General features: G+C 41.0%; 2 protein-coding genes across 2 annotated transcripts in view; both read right to left on the bottom strand.

Moving 5' to 3' along the window:
- GNAL (G protein subunit alpha L) overlaps nt 1-17,382 on the bottom strand; it is a 129,524-nt gene that overhangs the window by 25,446 nt on the left and 86,696 nt on the right. The window contains exon 6 of the mRNA XM_004385795.2: nt 3,065-3,092. Within this exon, the coding sequence (XP_004385852.1) occupies nt 3,065-3,092 (28 nt within the window). The remainder of the gene's footprint in view (nt 1-3,064; nt 3,093-17,382) is intronic.
- Nucleotides 230-4,118, bottom strand: CHMP1B (charged multivesicular body protein 1B). Its single transcript, XM_023740058.1, has one exon. The coding sequence runs from the start codon at nt 4,001-4,003 to the stop codon at nt 3,404-3,406; it is 600 nt and encodes a 199-aa protein (XP_023595826.1). The 5' UTR covers nt 4,004-4,118; the 3' UTR covers nt 230-3,403.

The raw sequence follows: 17,382 nt of genomic DNA, 5'->3' as shown, positions 1-17,382 counted from the left end.
AAGTATAACACGCATAGAGCTTGTGAAGTGCACTGATCTTAAATGTGCAGCTCGATTATTGCATTACATCTGGGTCCACTCACCTTCCCTGTGTGTGCCCCATCTGAATACCGTTTAAGGGCAAAGCAAGCCTTTTACCTCCAAAAAGAAACCCCACGTGGCCAGTGCCTGAGACGCCTCCATTAAACTGAGTGTGTTCAGTCATTGTGAATGAGCTGTGCTGCACTGCTGGCCCCGACACTGTTTAGGAGGGAGAGCGCATGTACAAACCCTGAAGAGCAAAGGGAAACATTTCAGTTTAGATACATGCTAAGAAGAGGATGCTGTGCTTCTGGGGGCACCTGGGGCTCTGTCCCCACCACATGACCTCCTGCGTGTGCTGCACTAGGGCGCTCTAGGCATGCCTTCACTCCGTAGGAGCCTACCACGAGCCTACGCTGTGCCGGCCACCACATCAGGCCTGAGGGATATAACTGTGACCGAGACAGTCTGGTCCTGACCTGGATGGAATTTACAATCTAGCTGTCGAAAAACTAATGGTACACCAGGCGGGCATTTTGCAAATTCCAGTCAGTTGATTAAGAACAGGCATTACAGGGGTTTGCTCATCAGTTTGTTTAACGTCCGCTGGCTGCCAGCTTTTTGCCAACTGCACCAAAGGTTCTGAGCTCTGGATTTTGGCTACAACAGTGCCTCCAAGCGGGTGTCATGGGTATTGCAGAGGGGGAATCTTGAGAATACAAGGTTCCTCACTCCAGCTTAGAGTGTGAGATTGGCTGGCTGACCCTGACACTACGTTCAAGTCAGCAAGTGCTTATTTTAGGGGCTCTTTTCCAAATCAGAGATGACAGGGCAGCGCATAGCAGGGCCTATGCCTCGTGGCACACCTGTACTGCACAGATATGTGCCTGCATTAACACTCCTTCAGAAAAAGGTTATGACACAACCAAAGAAACAGTTTTACTAAGAAAGTTCTTAAACAGTGCATCATGTATCACCTGGGTTCCTGAACTGAAATAAACCAGAAGTGGGGAGAGGAAAGTTGGTTTACTTTATCAATACACTCTATTCTTTTTTCAGTAATTCTAAATACATGTTAGAAATCGTGCATTTTGAAGGCAGGGAAAAAAAAAAGAGAGGATGAAATAACAGTAGAAGTAGTACTATAACTGCAGGGAAGATTAAATATTTCCCCGGTATGTTTCACTTGGATCCTTTTGTAAATTATATCTATCTTTGGCCTAAAGAAGTTTCAAAATGAAGAAGAATCTTGTTGACATGAAGGAACAATTACAGTAAGAAAGAAATAGCCAGGATTTCTAGAAATAACCATAAAAATACCATGCTAACCAAACAAAAACTTGACTGGTAAGGTTGACGGTGAGTCTGGAAAAATACCATGCTTTCTGAACCTAATCTACCTCTGAATTCTTCTTTCTTAAACAGCTCTTTACAAAGGATGCACACTCATATGCCATAACAGGGCACTGTAGTTATTTATTTGGTATATTTCAGCATTTCATCAACTGCAAAAGAGGAAATAATTCATGGGTCTGGTGTGCTTTTGAAAATATTTATGGTTCATAAAAACGTACAGATGGTTTGAAATGAACAGATCTTAAGAAAGTTTTAGCACATACAAACATTGTTTAATCTCACAAAATATATTAATTTTGTTGGGAATATTTGCACTAAAAAAGGATCTTTAATTTGCCAAAGGATTCAACACTAAGTTATTTTTCAGCTGTAATTATTTTTTTCCAGTCTACAGAGGGGCTAAGACCATGCTGTACTCACACATGGCTGGTTCTGGGGCAGCCATGTGGACAAGAGGAGGCACGGAGAGGGTAGATTCTAGAAAACAGATGCAGGGCAGACAATCAACAGGTGTCCCTTGTGAAGACTTCTGAACGTCAGTCAAACAAAGTAACTTAAATACAAGGCTATGACCTAATCTGCAGACACCTGTTAATTATCTCTTTTTTTAAGCAGTCATTCTCACTGGAAAACAGTATAAAGGTAAATAGTTGGCTAAGAATCTTTCCAAGGACTTGGAAGAGTCCCTGTAATTGTTTTTCTGAAACACTGGAATTCTCTCATGGAGACATCTTCCAGCGAGGGAATAGAAGGAATTAAAAACACCTTTAAGTATTTAACTTAGATTAACACAGGAGCCAAGGCAAAGCAAGTTGCTATTGTCCATCTTTTGAGGCTGTGAGAAAGCGCTGGCAGCGTGCCATCCTTTTCAGCCAGAGAAACCACTGCCATCCGTAGGAGGGGGAAAGGTAGTACAGCTGGGCTCTGGCCTCAGAGGCAAGCTTGCTGCCCAGTCCTACCTCCTTCCTTCTTCCCAGGCTGCCAGCTGGCTGAATGTACATTTATGTAATTTGCATGGCTAAGCATTTCATCCTATATTTCTAACATTCTTTAAGAGCTGTTGTTAAAAGACAAAATAATTAATGCAAAAAATTAGAACTTAAAATGCAGTTCTAATTTTCTGTTTTTGGCTGTTAGAGACAAACAAAACCTACAAACACAGTCCCAGGGTTTCCCAAACCAATCAACAGTTCTTTGGCAATGGTAGAGTATCGTGACTGATGTGCTAATTAATATACTTTATAAGAAGTCTAATTAAGAGTTTAGATTGAAATAGGAAAATGACTCAAACTGTGTAGAAACTCATTTCAAAGAAATGACAAATGTTAAGCTGTCTTTTAGTAAACAGAAAAATGAGCAAAAATGCCATAAATGTGGCATTTTTTCCAGTTACACAAAGAATTATCACATGAAAAAAATTTACAGAACAGTTAAGAGATTATGCGAAAATGTGCTAAGATAATTTTAGTATAAATTATGAAAACAGATCACTAGTCAACTGTAGTCTCACTCTGGTGGCAAGAAAACCAAAATGAGAGACACAGAAATAGCACTATCATTAGGTATGCTGAATCAGGTGTTTATAGCCATGTAATCAAAATAAGTAATCATTCTCCACTCTTTAATTTCTATGCATCACGTGTCAATTGTAGGTATTACTACACAAAACAAATAAAAAAAAAAAAACCTTCAATTTGATAATTTTGGACACAAAACTGAGCACACGGAAACTAGAGTGTTGGCCAAATTTTTAAGAAAGATTCATTTACCCTAAATTAACCAGTTGCGTCAAAAGGCAGCTATAAAAATACACATCATCGCAAGTTATACGAACTATAAAATTCAGAAGAGAGAGAAGAAAGCCTGTCATTCTGGACAGCGCTGTAAGCCGAAAGGCAGACGCATCTTAGAGAACATTTCAGCATTCTGGCATACTCAGAGTTTCCGGTGAGTAGTATCTCTCTAATACACAGAGAGCATTCCAGAAGACGGCTAAGGCCCGTAACCCGCAGGGCGGATTCTGCAATCACACTTGATCCCGCAGGCGGGCCAGTCTCTGGGACAGTTCGTCCTGCTCGGCCGAGGCTACGCTCGTGCCCACGGAACCCGTCTGGCCCTGCGGCAGCTCCATGTTGAGGTCGAGGCCGGCCTCATCGGCCATCTCCTGGAGCAGCATATCCACTTGGTTCTGGGGAGTGGTCAGCGTCGTCGTGCTGCTCATCGTGTCTTCCATCTGCTGCGTCTGGACGTCCAGCGTCTCAAATTGGTGCTCAAATTTGTCCATCAAGGCAGAGATCTTCTCCAGGTTCATGGTTCTCAATGTCGCGTCCATCGACTTAACCACACCGGCCATGGATTTGGTTACCTTGCCCATCGTCACCGCTGTCTGGACTCTGGCAGCCACGGCATCGACCCGCGCACTCATTCTCAAGAAATTCACCGCCTGGTTCTTCTGGCGGATGGCGTTTTCGGCATGTATCCTCGCAACTTCCATGTTGCCCTTCTGAATGGCCTTTTTAATCTTGGTCTTTTCGGCCTTTTCCTCCTTATCGCATTTCTTGGCACTCCTGCTCAGTTCTTTGGCCGCGAACTTCAGGTTGAACAGGTGTTTCTCCAGGTTGGACATGGTTTGCGGCTCCTCGGGGTCCGCGGCCGGGGTCGAGATGAGTGGGGCAGAGAGCGAGAAGGAGGAAGCTCAGCTGCCGGCCGCCGTTCCTTTGTTTTGATTCCACTTCCTGTTTCTGCCGCGCGGCGCAGGCGGTGGCGTCAGAGCGCGGCGCCCCAGCGGAGCCGGGCTGAGGGCGGGGTCCCCGCGGCGACGCCCGCGCTCGCTTTCTGTGCCGCGTTCCACCCAGTTTTTAAAATCAGTAGCCTCTTCCAGAGTATTTAAAGCATTATTAAATTAACAAAAATTAGTGTCGACACACTTTCTAGGGATATATCTACTGAAGTAGACAGGATATGCTGCCGCTGTTTTTGCACGTAATAAAATACCCAAACTCCAAAGCTGGCCGGTTTAAGGGTGTCTGGCCACAGGGCTGAAAACCAGCTCCCTACTCACAAGGTCAGGGCACTAAAGCGTCCTTTATTTGCGGGAGTGATCTCCACTTTCTCAGGGGAACCTGAAGCCTTGGGTAGTTAAAACATTAAGAAACAAAAGTTGTATCACTGACCTGTCTTTGACTGCAATCCGTGCTGGTCTTCTGTAATACCCTTTTAAGGCAATGGGTCAAAGTACCTTCAAAACCGGGGCACCAGCAGGTTATCCGTACATGGGAGTTCAGCTCGTAGGCAAGTTTCCAGCAATTACCACCGATAAATTGTCTCCCGTGGCTTAGTAAGGTAAAAAGACCCATAGTTTGCAGACACGATTCTGGTTGATGTTTTGTAGATATCTAGAGTTTAAGCCTGACAGGCTACATTGTAATTTTAAGTTGTGCAGGCAGAGAATGAAGTACAGGGACCCACCCCCTCATACATGAAGCTGTCAATATGTACTACACCCTTCAGAAATACAGACTTTCAAACTGCAGCCATGAGCGCTTTAACTCTTTTCTTTGACACTGATTGCTCAGATACAACCCAATACTGACAGCTGTTCTGTTCATACACTAAAAAAATAAACATTCTGTTTATAGATCATTTTAACTCAGCCTCTCCCTTTCTCTCTCTGGGCGTCTGGCATAGCTGCAGACTGGTTTCTGACCACACATGATAGGGATGTGGTGTGTGTCACCCTCATCTTCCTCGAACCCAGTTCTGACAATATCAGACCAGTGCTCAAAATTGGGCAACAAGGCTAAATCCTCCCCATGGCGGCCAAGCTGCAGGAGCTGGGCACCCAGGATCCCTCCTTTCCCACTTGCCTAAGCCCAGTCAGACAGACAGAAGCATGAAAGCCAGCCATCATCTGTGTCACCTGACTGGAACGGAGAATGAGGCACACGCTCTTGCTTTGTGTGCACTGTTCCTGTCCCCCGCCTCTCTCCTCTGGAGATCCCGACCAGCCTTCAAAAGCCACCTTCTCCAAGAAGCCTTCCCAGGACCCTCTCATCTGTGCTGCTGTATTCTGCACCTCTACCATAGCACAGCAGAGCATGTGAAGCCTGGCAGGGAGACTGTGTCCTTGCTGCCTGTTACACGTGGAGCACTGAGACGCAGAGCATGTTCTTCTTCCTTTTCACCCGTGGAGCCCAGGAAGTGCTCTGCACTTAGCAGAGGCTTTGCCGCATTTAATCATTGTTGAGGGATAAGGACATTATCCTCTAACAGTTCAGCCAAAATTAATTCTTTTTTTCTGAAAGCAGTAGAACTCTTTGCTCAAATGAAATATTTCTAGACACTGAATATATAACACCGATAAAAGGGAAGAAATCCGTTTGGAGTCGGGATGGAGGCCCTTGTCTGCTCACCCCCCACCTCCATCCCCCTCTACCCTTCCAGGTTCCTGGCTTCCTTGCACTTTGCAAACCAGTTTCTTGACCACGATTCATGTCATGTTCCATATTTTGCTTAATGATGATTATCTAATTAGGTGAGATGATCTGGAACATAATTATCAGCAACCTTGGCAGATGACGATGCTGACGACAACTGACATTTATTGAGAACTTATGTGCCAGGCATTGTTCTGGGCGTTTGACAGTGGTTTCTGTTAACACCTCCATTTTATAGGCAAGGCAACGGAAGCACAGTTAAATAGCTTGCCCAAGAACACACATTTGATAAGTGCTAGAAATAGGTTTCCACCGGTATGCCAGGGAGCCTGTAATAAAACAACCGGGAATCCAAGAAGGTTAAAGTTAACAAAATAAAAGAATGCTTGTCATTTAGCTTAAAAAAAGAAGTTGGTGCAGCAGTAGCTCTTTTGTGAAGATCGAGGGGATGCGCTGACTACAAGACTCACATGAGCGAAAAGTCTGGTGCCTCAAATAACACCCTCTGTACTTACTGCAAAAGCCCTGGTGGTGCAGCGGTTAAAAGCTTGGCTGCTAACCAGATAATTGGCAGTTGGAATCCACTAGCCACTCCTTGGGAATCCTAGTTCTACTCTGCCTTACAGGGCGGCTATGTGTTGGCAATGCGTTTTGTGTCATACTCACTGCATGATGGCAGGGCTCCTCTCCAGGGGATCGGGCAGGGTTCTGGAAGCCATACTTTAAGAGGGACCAGGGCCAGCATGGACACAGAAAAGAAGGGCGACGTGGCCTGTGACAGCTGCGCTCTCTCCTGAGCTTGGTATATACAGTAGCCTTCCCCAGGCCCTACCTCTTCTTTCTGCCATCAACACCCCTGGCTGCTCTATACCTAGTAACTCTCAATTTTACATTCCTAGAGCACGTCTTTCCTCTAAGCTCCAGACTCACATGCCCAGCTGTCTCCTCTCACACTGAACCTGCTCCTCCCTCTCTCCCACTTACCTAGTTAAGTCGGTTCTTAGAAAGGATCTTGACGACCCCTTATCTCCTACACTGAACCCACCTCTAAGTTTTTTCCATTCTTCACATTCTGTTGAGGGTGACAATTCTTCAGGGGCTGTCTTATATTAGTATGCCTTCTTTTTTTGTACCTACCAAAGGGGAGATTATTTGGGGTTTATGAAACATTATCAAGGAAGACTTTGGTGCTATGACAATTCTGATTGCACATGAGAACCTCTGGACTCAACTCATGGTGTAAAGAGAGAACATGCAATTTACAATCACTGGAATAGTTGGAACTTCTGCAATAACACCCATAGCCAAAACAGAAACTTTTCTCTTATGGACTGAAAGGAAATTTTGATTAAAGGGCAGAAATTTCTAGAAAGCTGTAAGTCAAACCAGTAAACTATTTTTTTCATAAACTGGGAGAAGAAAAATATGCTATAATTTGGCAATATGGTTCATTTCTTTTCCTTCTTACTTTGAACTAATACAAGTGGTTAAACGAGATACTCAAGTAGGCCATGTGGGATGACTTCATTGGGGAAGAATAATTTGCTAAAAAGACACCAAAAAAAAAAAAAAGGGGGGGTGGGGAAGTAAAAGATATGAAGAATAATTTTATTGTGTATATTAAAATACTACTGAATTATTATAGGTATGTTCATTGTGGTCTTGGGATGTTATACCTCAAATTCTCTTTCAGAGCTTTTTCTTCACAATTTGTATTTGTCCATTTATTTGTGTTGATTCACTAAGTAGCAGCCTGTCCTATTAGATAGGTCTGGAATGTGACATTTTGGTTCACGACTTTGTACCTGGTACTGTTCTACCTCTGGAACACAATGGAAGCTCAAAATACTCCTGCTGGATATATGAATGTCCAAAGGAAATGGCACTGGATATGTATATATGCACTTAGGTACTGTGATGGATTGAATTGTGTTCCCTCAAACTATCTGTCAACTTGGCTAGGTCATGATTCCCAGTATTGTATGATTGTCTACCATTTTGTCATCTGATGTGATTTCCCATATCACTATGATGTAATGAGATGGATTAGTAGCAGTATATTGATGAGATCTACAAGATTAGATAGTGTCTTACGCCAATCTCTTTGGAGATATAAAAGACAGAAGCAAGCAGAGAGACATGGGGACCTTATATCATCGATAAAGCAGTGCCGGAAGCAGAGCGCGTCCTTTGGACCTGAGGTTCCTGCAATGAGATGATCCCAGACCAAGGGAAGACTCATGACAAGGACCTTCCTCCAGAGCTGACAGAGAGAGAAAGCCTTCCCCTGGAGCCAGCGCCCTGAATTCGGACTTCTAGCCTACTGGACTGTGAGAGAATAAATTTCTCTTTGTTAAAGCCATCCACTTATTACAGCAGCACTAGATGACTAAGACAGTTATCACTTCAAGGAATACATTACATATATCACTACATATGTTAACATGATGTCAAGGTTTAAAAATGAATACAAGAAAGAGTTAGAAGGAAATAGAGAAGTAGCACGTAAACAGAATTCTAGATCACTCCATATGCAGTTAAAAGTATGATTTATATTCTTCGTGTGTGGTGGGGTGAGCTAATATGGGAACTGTAACTTTGTACATCCTGATAGTCTAATCTGGTATATAATATTGTATTCTCAGGGATCCTGTTTCTCCTTTTCTGCCCTGAATAACTTACCAATTTCATGACAGGCTAAACATTAAATCTGAATAGTCCTGTCACTAGAATAAGAGAATAAAATACTTAGGAATAAATTTAACCAGGGATGCGACAGACTTATACAGTGAAAATTATAAAACGCTGCTGAAAAAATTAAAGAAGAGTTAAATAAATGGTCATTGATTGGAAGACTTAATATTGTTAAAAATGTCAGTACTACCCAAAGCAATCTACAGACTCAAGCAATCCTGATGAAAATTCCAACAGCCTTCTTTACAGAAACGGAAAACCAATCCTCAACTTTATATGGAATTGCAAGAGGCCCCAAATATCTAAAGCAATGTTGAAAGAGAAGAACCAAGTGGGAAGACTTACACTTTCTGATTTTAAAACATATTATATAGCTTCAGTAATTAAAACAGCCTGATACCAGTATAACAATAGACACACAGACCAATGGAATAGAATTGAGAGTCCAGAAATAAACCTACACATCTATGGTCAACTGATTTTTGACAAGGGTGCTAAGTCCATTTGATGGGGAAAGAAGAGTCTCTTCAATTAATGGTGCAGGGAAAACTGGATTTCCATATGCAGAAAAATGAAACAGGATCCACGCCTCACACCATACACAAAAACAAACTGAAAATGGATTAAGGACCCAAATGTGCAAATTAAAACCATAAAATTCTTAGAAGAAAATGCAGGGACAAAGCTTTCGGGCCTAGTTTTTAACAATGGATTATCTAATGTAATAACAAAAGCACAAACAGAAAAAGACAAAATAAATAAATGGGACCTCCTGAAAATTAAAAAACTTTGTTAATCAAAAGACTACCAAAAAAGTGAAAAGACAAGCTACCGACTGGGAGAATATCTTTGGAAATCATATGTCTCAGTTATCTAGTGCTGCTATAACAGAAATACCACAAGTGAGTGGCTTTAACAGACAGAAATTTACTTTCTCACAGTTAGGAGGCTAGAAGTCCAAATTCAGAGCAGTGGCTCTCAGGAGAGGCTTTCTCTCTCTGTTGGCTCAAAATTAAAATAGAATGGATATGCTTTCTTGTTCTGTTATTTGGCAAGAGTTGGGCTAGAATCCTCCAGTTCACACATGTACTCCACAAATATTTACTGAGTTCAAGGCTAGGGGATGGGCAGTATAAGGAGACAGGCAGGTAATGGGCAAACATGGTGCATCATATAATGTTCTATGGAGCCAGAGGTCACTTATTACCCCCAGTTTCTTCTCATGGAAGCTTCTCTACAACTGAGGCACAGGCATCTGGCAGGTATTTCTTTTCCAGGAGCCACTAGGGTGTCTTTAAATAACCATTACTAATTATGACCTAAACATAATAAATCCCAGCCAAGACTGAAATCTGGAAAACAATATTTAACCATAAATCTTAGCATATTTCAGAAGGAAATGTATTTTTAGAGTAGTTTACTTGAGGGCAACTGGTTTGTTTGTTTTAGGGGTTAAAAGAGAATTCCAAGCTAACTGAATTATCAACTTACATCGATGTGCAAAATTTGCAAATTCTTTGATGTCATTTAAATGAAATAAAACAGAGAAACAAGAACACTGCATTCAACATTTCTTGTTCTTGGAAGAGTTCTGGTGTTTCCTCTTCTCTGCCACTGTCTGTGTGTATATGTCCTAGTGATCATTTTCCAAGTAGGCCCCCAAGACCTCCCCTAGATCCTTAAAAGAAGCATGTGGTTAATAAAGGTGGAGAAGGAACTCTGCTCCCAGGACTTCGGGATGAAGAGGGCACCCAGGGAGCTCCTCTACTCCCTTCTAAACACCGGACATGTGAATTGTTGAGACCACGCCATGTGTCAGAGGAGGATTGCAATGAGAAACTGACCTCCAAATTTACGTTCACCTTATGCTACGTTCTTTCTTTTAGAAGAGATCGTAAATGTCATTAAACATGTTCAGCTGAGGATAACAAAAATCTTCCTTTTTTGGAAATACAATCCATTAAATTGTCTATTTTACAAGACGATATATTTAGGCACTGCGTGTATCTTAACAGAAAGTCACAGCAGAGCAATTGCCTTCTTGGCTATTGCTGCACACCTCAGGTAGCTGCTGGAAGGGATCTTCTGTTTCTTTTTGCAGAAATAATGTGTAACACAGTATTTACATGAATTGTAACACATGACTTACATTAACGCCAAAGAGAATAAAACACAAGGGCCTGCCATGCTGTCATACGAATAAAACTGTGTTAGTGAGAAAACAGAAATTCTATTAACTCCTTAAGTGAGTTAATGTAATACTAAAGCTTACATTTCAAAGATAGCTTTCTGTTGATATCATGGATTCCATATATTATGTGATCAACGGAGTCTGGTGTGATAATGATATATATAATTCTAACCACTGATGAGTAACCTGTTCTAAGGAAGGTTTTTCTTTCTTTTTTTGAATGTTACTCTCTAAATTTTATCCTATTTTAAAGTCTTTAGTTACATTTTTTGATGTTGTGAACACATATTCTCATTGTTTACTGGGTGGAGGGAAAAAGTGGTTCAGGTATTGTGCCTTTAACTATCTGAGCTTGATAAAAAATTAATTTTGTATACATGAGGATGGTTTACTATGAATGGCAGAGAAAACAGAAAAAGAATCATTATAATACAAAAATCCATTCATTTAACAAATGATTCCTGACCACATATTGCGTCCCAGGCATTGTCCCAGGCACAATGGTAAACAACAGTCCATGTCAGTACTCAGCCAACAGCACACCAGTCCATCCAGTGTTAAGCTTTACAAGCTTGATTAGATGAGTTATTCATTCAACAATCTCTTAATGAGATGTTACTCTGGCAGGCACTGCCTGTAGAACAACTCAAAATCCTTGAGGAAATAACTCCTTATAAAATCATCTGCCAACTTCCTCAAGGACTATGTTTTAGAGAACTGAAGATATATTTTCAGTATGGGAACTCTATTTTGAATCAGCACTTTTGCTTTTCTATTTCTTCTCTTTTCACTCTTAAATTGATAATAATAAAAAAAACAAAACAGAGAATATGACATTTCATGGCTCTCACATGGCACGCCCTCAGCTGCATACCTGTACCTGTACTATCACCATGTTGAAAGCCAGCACACTGGCAAGACAGCGTTCATTTTATAGCTAAGGAAAATTTAACTTCTACTGAGCAATCGGCTCAACACTTCTGAATCCAGACTCTCTTTCAGTTTATTTACTTGGTATTTGTGAGGTAATGAATCACCTTACAGAGAGTAATTTGGCCTTTGTCCTTGGTTCCTGAGAGATAATCTTGGGAATTTCCTGAGTAATTGTTTGTTATCTAGGTCTAAAGACTATACCTGAGGATTTATTCTAATGAGTGGGGGACTGGCCATGCCAGAAGGACCACATCATGGCATGATATCAGCTGACGTTGGGGTGGGAGGGGAGCATGATTCAATACTGACTATGCAATGAAGCCAATAAAGGCTCTGGACCTGGAAGCTCCAGAACTTCCTGGTTGGTGAAAGACACTGATACGAGTGGGAGGGTAGCACACCCTTTTCTGGGCATGGAAGCTCTGGGTTGGGAACTCTCTTGGACCCTGCCCCATGAGTCTCTTCTTTATGGTGATCCCGATCTGTATCTTTTTCCTATAATAAATCTATAATTGTAAGTACCATATAGTACTTTCTGTGAGTTTTGTGAGTGAGTCACTCCAGTGAATTATTGAACTCAAAAAAGTACTGGGAGAGAGCAGGTGGAAGTGAGGGAGCCCAGGGGAGGCCTCTGAGCTTGCAGCTGGTGTCCTGAAGGAGCAGAAACTTCTGAATTTGCAGGAAGCAGGTCAGAAGTTAAGGGTGCCATGTATACTCCTGAGCTTTCAGCTGGTGTCTGCCTACTTGGCAGTCTGAAGGATGGTATCCTTTTAACCTGTGAGATCTGACCACGCTCTGGGTGGCTAGGGTCAGAGAGAGAGTGCTGTGTGGGTGGCTGGTGTTAGAGATGATTAAGCAGGAAAGTAAAGACCTTATTAATCCTCACATTTTGGGTATTAGACTTATATCTTTTTTTATCTAGGAAGTGTCTATTTTACCCTACAAAGTATTAAATAAAAAGGCCCTGAAATTAGGCAGACTCAAATATCAGCAGTCTTCAAATTAATTTTATTGATGGGTTCAAGTTAAAATGTAACAACAAGCCAGTTGCAATGGAGGTCCCAATGGGTCTGGTACCATTCACTTTAAAAAAACAAACAAACCCAGCTTCACTGGGATAAAATTCATATACCATACGATTTAAAACCATTTAAAGTGCACAATTAGTTGTTTTTCGTATATTCACAGAGTTGTGCAACCATCCCCACAATCACTTTTAGAATATTTTTAGCACCCTCGAAAGAAACTCCATTTCCATTAAGCAGTCACTCCTTGTGGCCCCTGAGACCCTCTCAGTCCTATGTAACCCTAATCTACTTTCTGTCTCTATGGATTTGCCTATTCTGGATATTTCACATAAATAGAATCATATAATATTTGTCCTTTTGTGTCTGGCTTCTTTTTCAAGGCTCGTCCATGTTGTAGCATGTATCAGTACTCCATTCCATTTTATGGCCAAATAATACTCCATTATACTATATACCACATTGTGTCTATCTATTTGTGATGGTTAAGATTGTGTGTCTGTTTGGCTGGGCCATAATTCTCAGTGTTTATATGTGAACACTCCCATGATGGGATCTGCTGTGAGTAGTCAATCAGTTGAAAGGGAGTTTCCTTGGGAGTGTGGCCTGTATCCAAATATAAGCAGACGTTCTAGCTTTTTGCCCGTTCTGGATTCTGTGGCTGCCTCCTGTTCATTTGACCTCCAGTTCTTGGGACCTGAGCTATCAGCTTATCTGCCGATCTTGGGATTCACTGATCTTCATAGCCTGTGGGCGGGAGCCCTGCTCTCTGACCTGCCGATGTTGGGTTCACCAGCCCCTGCAGCTATGTGAATCAGGAGAAGCCTTGCAGTCTTGCCTGCCAATCTTGGGATTCATCGATCTTCACAGCCTGTAAGCAAGAGCCCTGCTCTCCGACCTGCCAATCTTGGGTTCACCAGCCTCTGCAGCTACATGAATTGGGAGAAGCCTCTATCCTGATTCACAGACTTTGGACGTTCCAGCCTCTACAATCACATGAGCTGTTTCCTTGATCTCTCTCTCTATATATATATATATTTATACGCTTTACTAGTTTTGCTTCTCTAGAGAACCCAGCCTAAGACACTGTTCATCTCTTGATGGATGCTTGGGTTGTTTCCACCTTTTGGCTATTCTGAATAATGATGCAATGAACATTGGGGTACAAGTTTTTGTGTGGGTGTACATTTTCAATTCTCTTGAGTATATACCTCGGGGTGTAATTGCTGGGTTATATACTAATTTTATGTTTAACTTCTTGAGGAACCACTGAACTATTTTCCACAGTGGCTGTACCATTTTACATTCCTACTGGCAACATATGAGGGTTCCAATTTCTCCACTTCCTTGCCAGCACTTGTTCTTATCTGTTTTTGTGATTATAGTTCACCTACTAGGTGTGAAATGGTATTTCACTGTAGTTTTGATTTACATTTTCCTAACAGTTAATCCTACCACCAGTCTGTCAATTTGCCTACTGGGGTGGCTTTCAGTGACTTATGTGTTACTGTGATGCTGGAAGCTATGCCACTGGTATTTCAAATACCAACAGTCACCCATGGGGGACAGGTTTCAGCAGAGCTTCCAGATTAAGACAGACTAGGAAGAAAGGCCTGGCAATCTACTTCCAAAACTCAGCCAATGAAAGCCTCATGGATCACAACAGAATATAGTTTGATATAGTGCTGGAAGATGAACCCTCTAGGTCAGAAGGCGCTATACAATGGCCACAACGATGGAATTAAACATGCCAATGGTTATGAAGATGGCACAGGACTGGGCAACATTTCATTATGTTGTACATGGGGTCACTACAAGTTGGAGCCACTTGACAGCAACTAACAACAACAAAAATGACTAATGATATTAAGCATCTTTTCATGTGCTTATTGGCCATTTGTATATCTTCTACGGAGAGATGTCTATTCAGATCCTTTGCCCGTTTTTCAACTGGGTTGTTTGCTTTATTATTATCATTGAGATTAAAGAGTTCTTTATATATTTTGGATACAAGGTTCTTACACTAGACATACAGTTTACAAATATTTCCCCCATTCTGTAGGTTGTCTTTTTGCTTTCTTGGACCATCCACTTTTTACAAATTAGGACCTTTATTAAAAAAAACAACTATCTTGACCTTCATTTGAAAACTATGTTTAAGATATGAATTGGACAGAAATGGAAAAGTTCGTGACAGTGACTTCAGAATCTGAGACAATGGGTGTCTCCATGACAAGCCACTTCCTTAGAAGCTCAGGGCCATGCTCATCATCCTGATAACTTAGCATCTGGCAGCGCCTGGAACACTTTTGACACTCACATAATGCTTGCTGAACTTTTAACCTAAAATTGTCTCCCACAACCTTGAAGTTTAAAATTAAAAATCCTAGATAAATCAACTAATAGTCTTATGTAGGAGAGTTCTGGACAATCTTTGTTGCCTCCTCTGTGAAATGCAGAGAATAAATTCAATGGGTTAATGTGAGGATTAATATTTTAATTCCTATATGTACATAGACTATTGCCCCCATATGTAAGTGTTAATAAATAAGAATTACTCTGTAGCTACCCTTTGAAGCTAAGAAATACAGTATGCCTCTTAAACTATTCTGAAAACATATACTTCATTAGTAGTAGTTACTAGTTTTCAATCTAAATTCCCTGGGTTCCCTGGAAGTGTTTCAAAGAATTCAGCAAGCACCTAAAAGAACTGTAATATAAATCTTCACACGCTCAAATTGTCTTACGTGCCACGTTGTACTTTCTTTGTGGGGTAGCACCAGTGTGTTAGCTTGTGCTGCTATGTACCTTATTTTGTGTAGACCTCTAATCAGTTATATAGATGTGTATTTTTCTTTTTATCCTCAACATTTTATTATGAAAATTTCAAACATATAACAAATTTGAAATAATTTTATAGTGAATACCAGAAAACCCACTATCTAGATTCTGCCATTAACATTTTACTGTACTTTTAACTATCACATATTTGTCCATCCAACCATCTTTCTATCCCTCCATCAAGCCACCTTATTTTTGATGCATTTCAAAGAAATTGCAGACATTAGTACACTTCTTCCTAAATACTTCAGTCTACAGATCACTATTTGTTCAGTTTTTTCTTTACATTGTATGTAAAATTTACATACAATGAGGCATATAAATCTTGAGTGTACATTTGCTGAGTTTTGACAAATGGACATACCTGTGTAACCCAAACTCCTATTAAGATGTTATGCACATATTTTTAATTTCTTGCAAATGTGTTATTGTTTGGAAGGAAGGTTATGGCAGTGTGAGGTCACAGTGTTTAGATGATTCAGTACCTGTCCCGTAGTACAACCAGAAAGGTCTAACTTTGGGAGGCACAGAGGATTGGGTGCCCTGCTCATGAAACCCCAGCCTGAGCTCTCCTTACAAGGCGACTGTCCTGCACCCCAGGTGAGGAGGCAGTACGTGTCAATGCCAGAGCAGTAGAGTATAGACAGCATTAGTGCTTTTTAAATTTGAGTATTTATCAAACCTTGCATTCATGTTAAGGAATGTGAAGAGTTGTTAGAGATAGAAATTCAACTTTGAAGAACATTTCTCACAATTTTCCTCTTCCAAGTTTCTGCATAATTTAAATTAAAATGTACCTTGTGATTACAAAGCAAACTTAAACAAAAAACTGCTACCATCTGCAATTGCTCACCTACCCAAACCAGAGTTCTCCTCTAGTCCCCTTCCTCTGCCAGCAGAAACAGGCTGTATACTAAGCTTGAAGAAAGGCTGCAACTCGTCTGTCACTGCTGAGTTTCAACTTTGTTTTTGTCAAAATGGCCATATAGATTTTATTGATTGACTTATAATAAGTATATGTTATAAATGTAAATATCTAAAAAAAATTTATTCTAATAAACTACTACTTTGGTTTGATATGTTTATCCTAATAAGATACCACTTTGAGTTGGTATTTGATGTAAACTTCATTTAGATAAATGATTCTGCTGCTAAAAACTTTGAAAACAGGTCCTAGCTTTCAACCAGCGTTGTGGAGCCCAGTTTCCCAGGGGGATGGGAGAGGTAATGGATAGACCCCACTGAAGGGGAGAGGCCTAGCTTCACCTCTTCATATACGGCGTCCACATGAGATTCTGCCTGCCAAAGTATTGCATTTCTAAGAAATAATTTGAAAAGCACAGCTCTAAGGCATTAAAAATGTGGAGTTTTTTCTTTCTTTCTTTTTTTTTTTTTTTAACTATAAATCAAAGGGGCCAATTTTCACAGCCTTCGAAATGAATCTAAGATATGCAGTGAACGGTGAACTGCATCAGAACTGGTGTTAGGGCTGGGCCGAGGCCCAGACACACTCTTTCACGAGAAAACTGAGGATTGAGTCAGATCAGGGCAGGCCCTGTAGAATTCTCTTATGCACAACGGCCTCCACTCAAGGGAGTAGTTGTACAAAGAGATTTAAAAAAAACTTTTCATGCAAAAACATTTGTGTGAAGTCCTCTCAAATTTCTTCTGGAACCTCAGAGCAGGGGTTTTCAAACAAGGGCTGTAAAACTGGAGAACCTGGGGCTGATCGAGTCACATCAAAATGCTTGTTCTACTGTGCCCCACCATTAAATTTATGCTTCATATCTAAGACATTACTGTACTGCCCATAAACAGTGTGTGAGGAACTTTTAAACTGTGAGGTCCTGGAAGGTCTAATTGGGCGGATTTCAGAACTAAAATT

The sequence above is a fragment of the Trichechus manatus genome, unplaced genomic scaffold (assembly GCF_000243295.1).
Source record: "Trichechus manatus latirostris isolate Lorelei unplaced genomic scaffold, TriManLat1.0 scaffold00146, whole genome shotgun sequence".
Lineage (NCBI taxonomy): Eukaryota > Metazoa > Chordata > Mammalia > Sirenia > Trichechidae > Trichechus > Trichechus manatus.
Note: the sequence above shows the minus strand (reverse complement) of the source record. Positions and strands in the feature narration are given on the sequence as shown.

Bases quoted from the DNA above. Each gene is read 5' to 3' on its own strand.
- CHMP1B (XM_023740058.1), bottom strand. From the start codon at position 4,003: ATGTCCAACCTGGAGAAACACCTGTTCAACCTGAAGTTCGCGGCCAAA.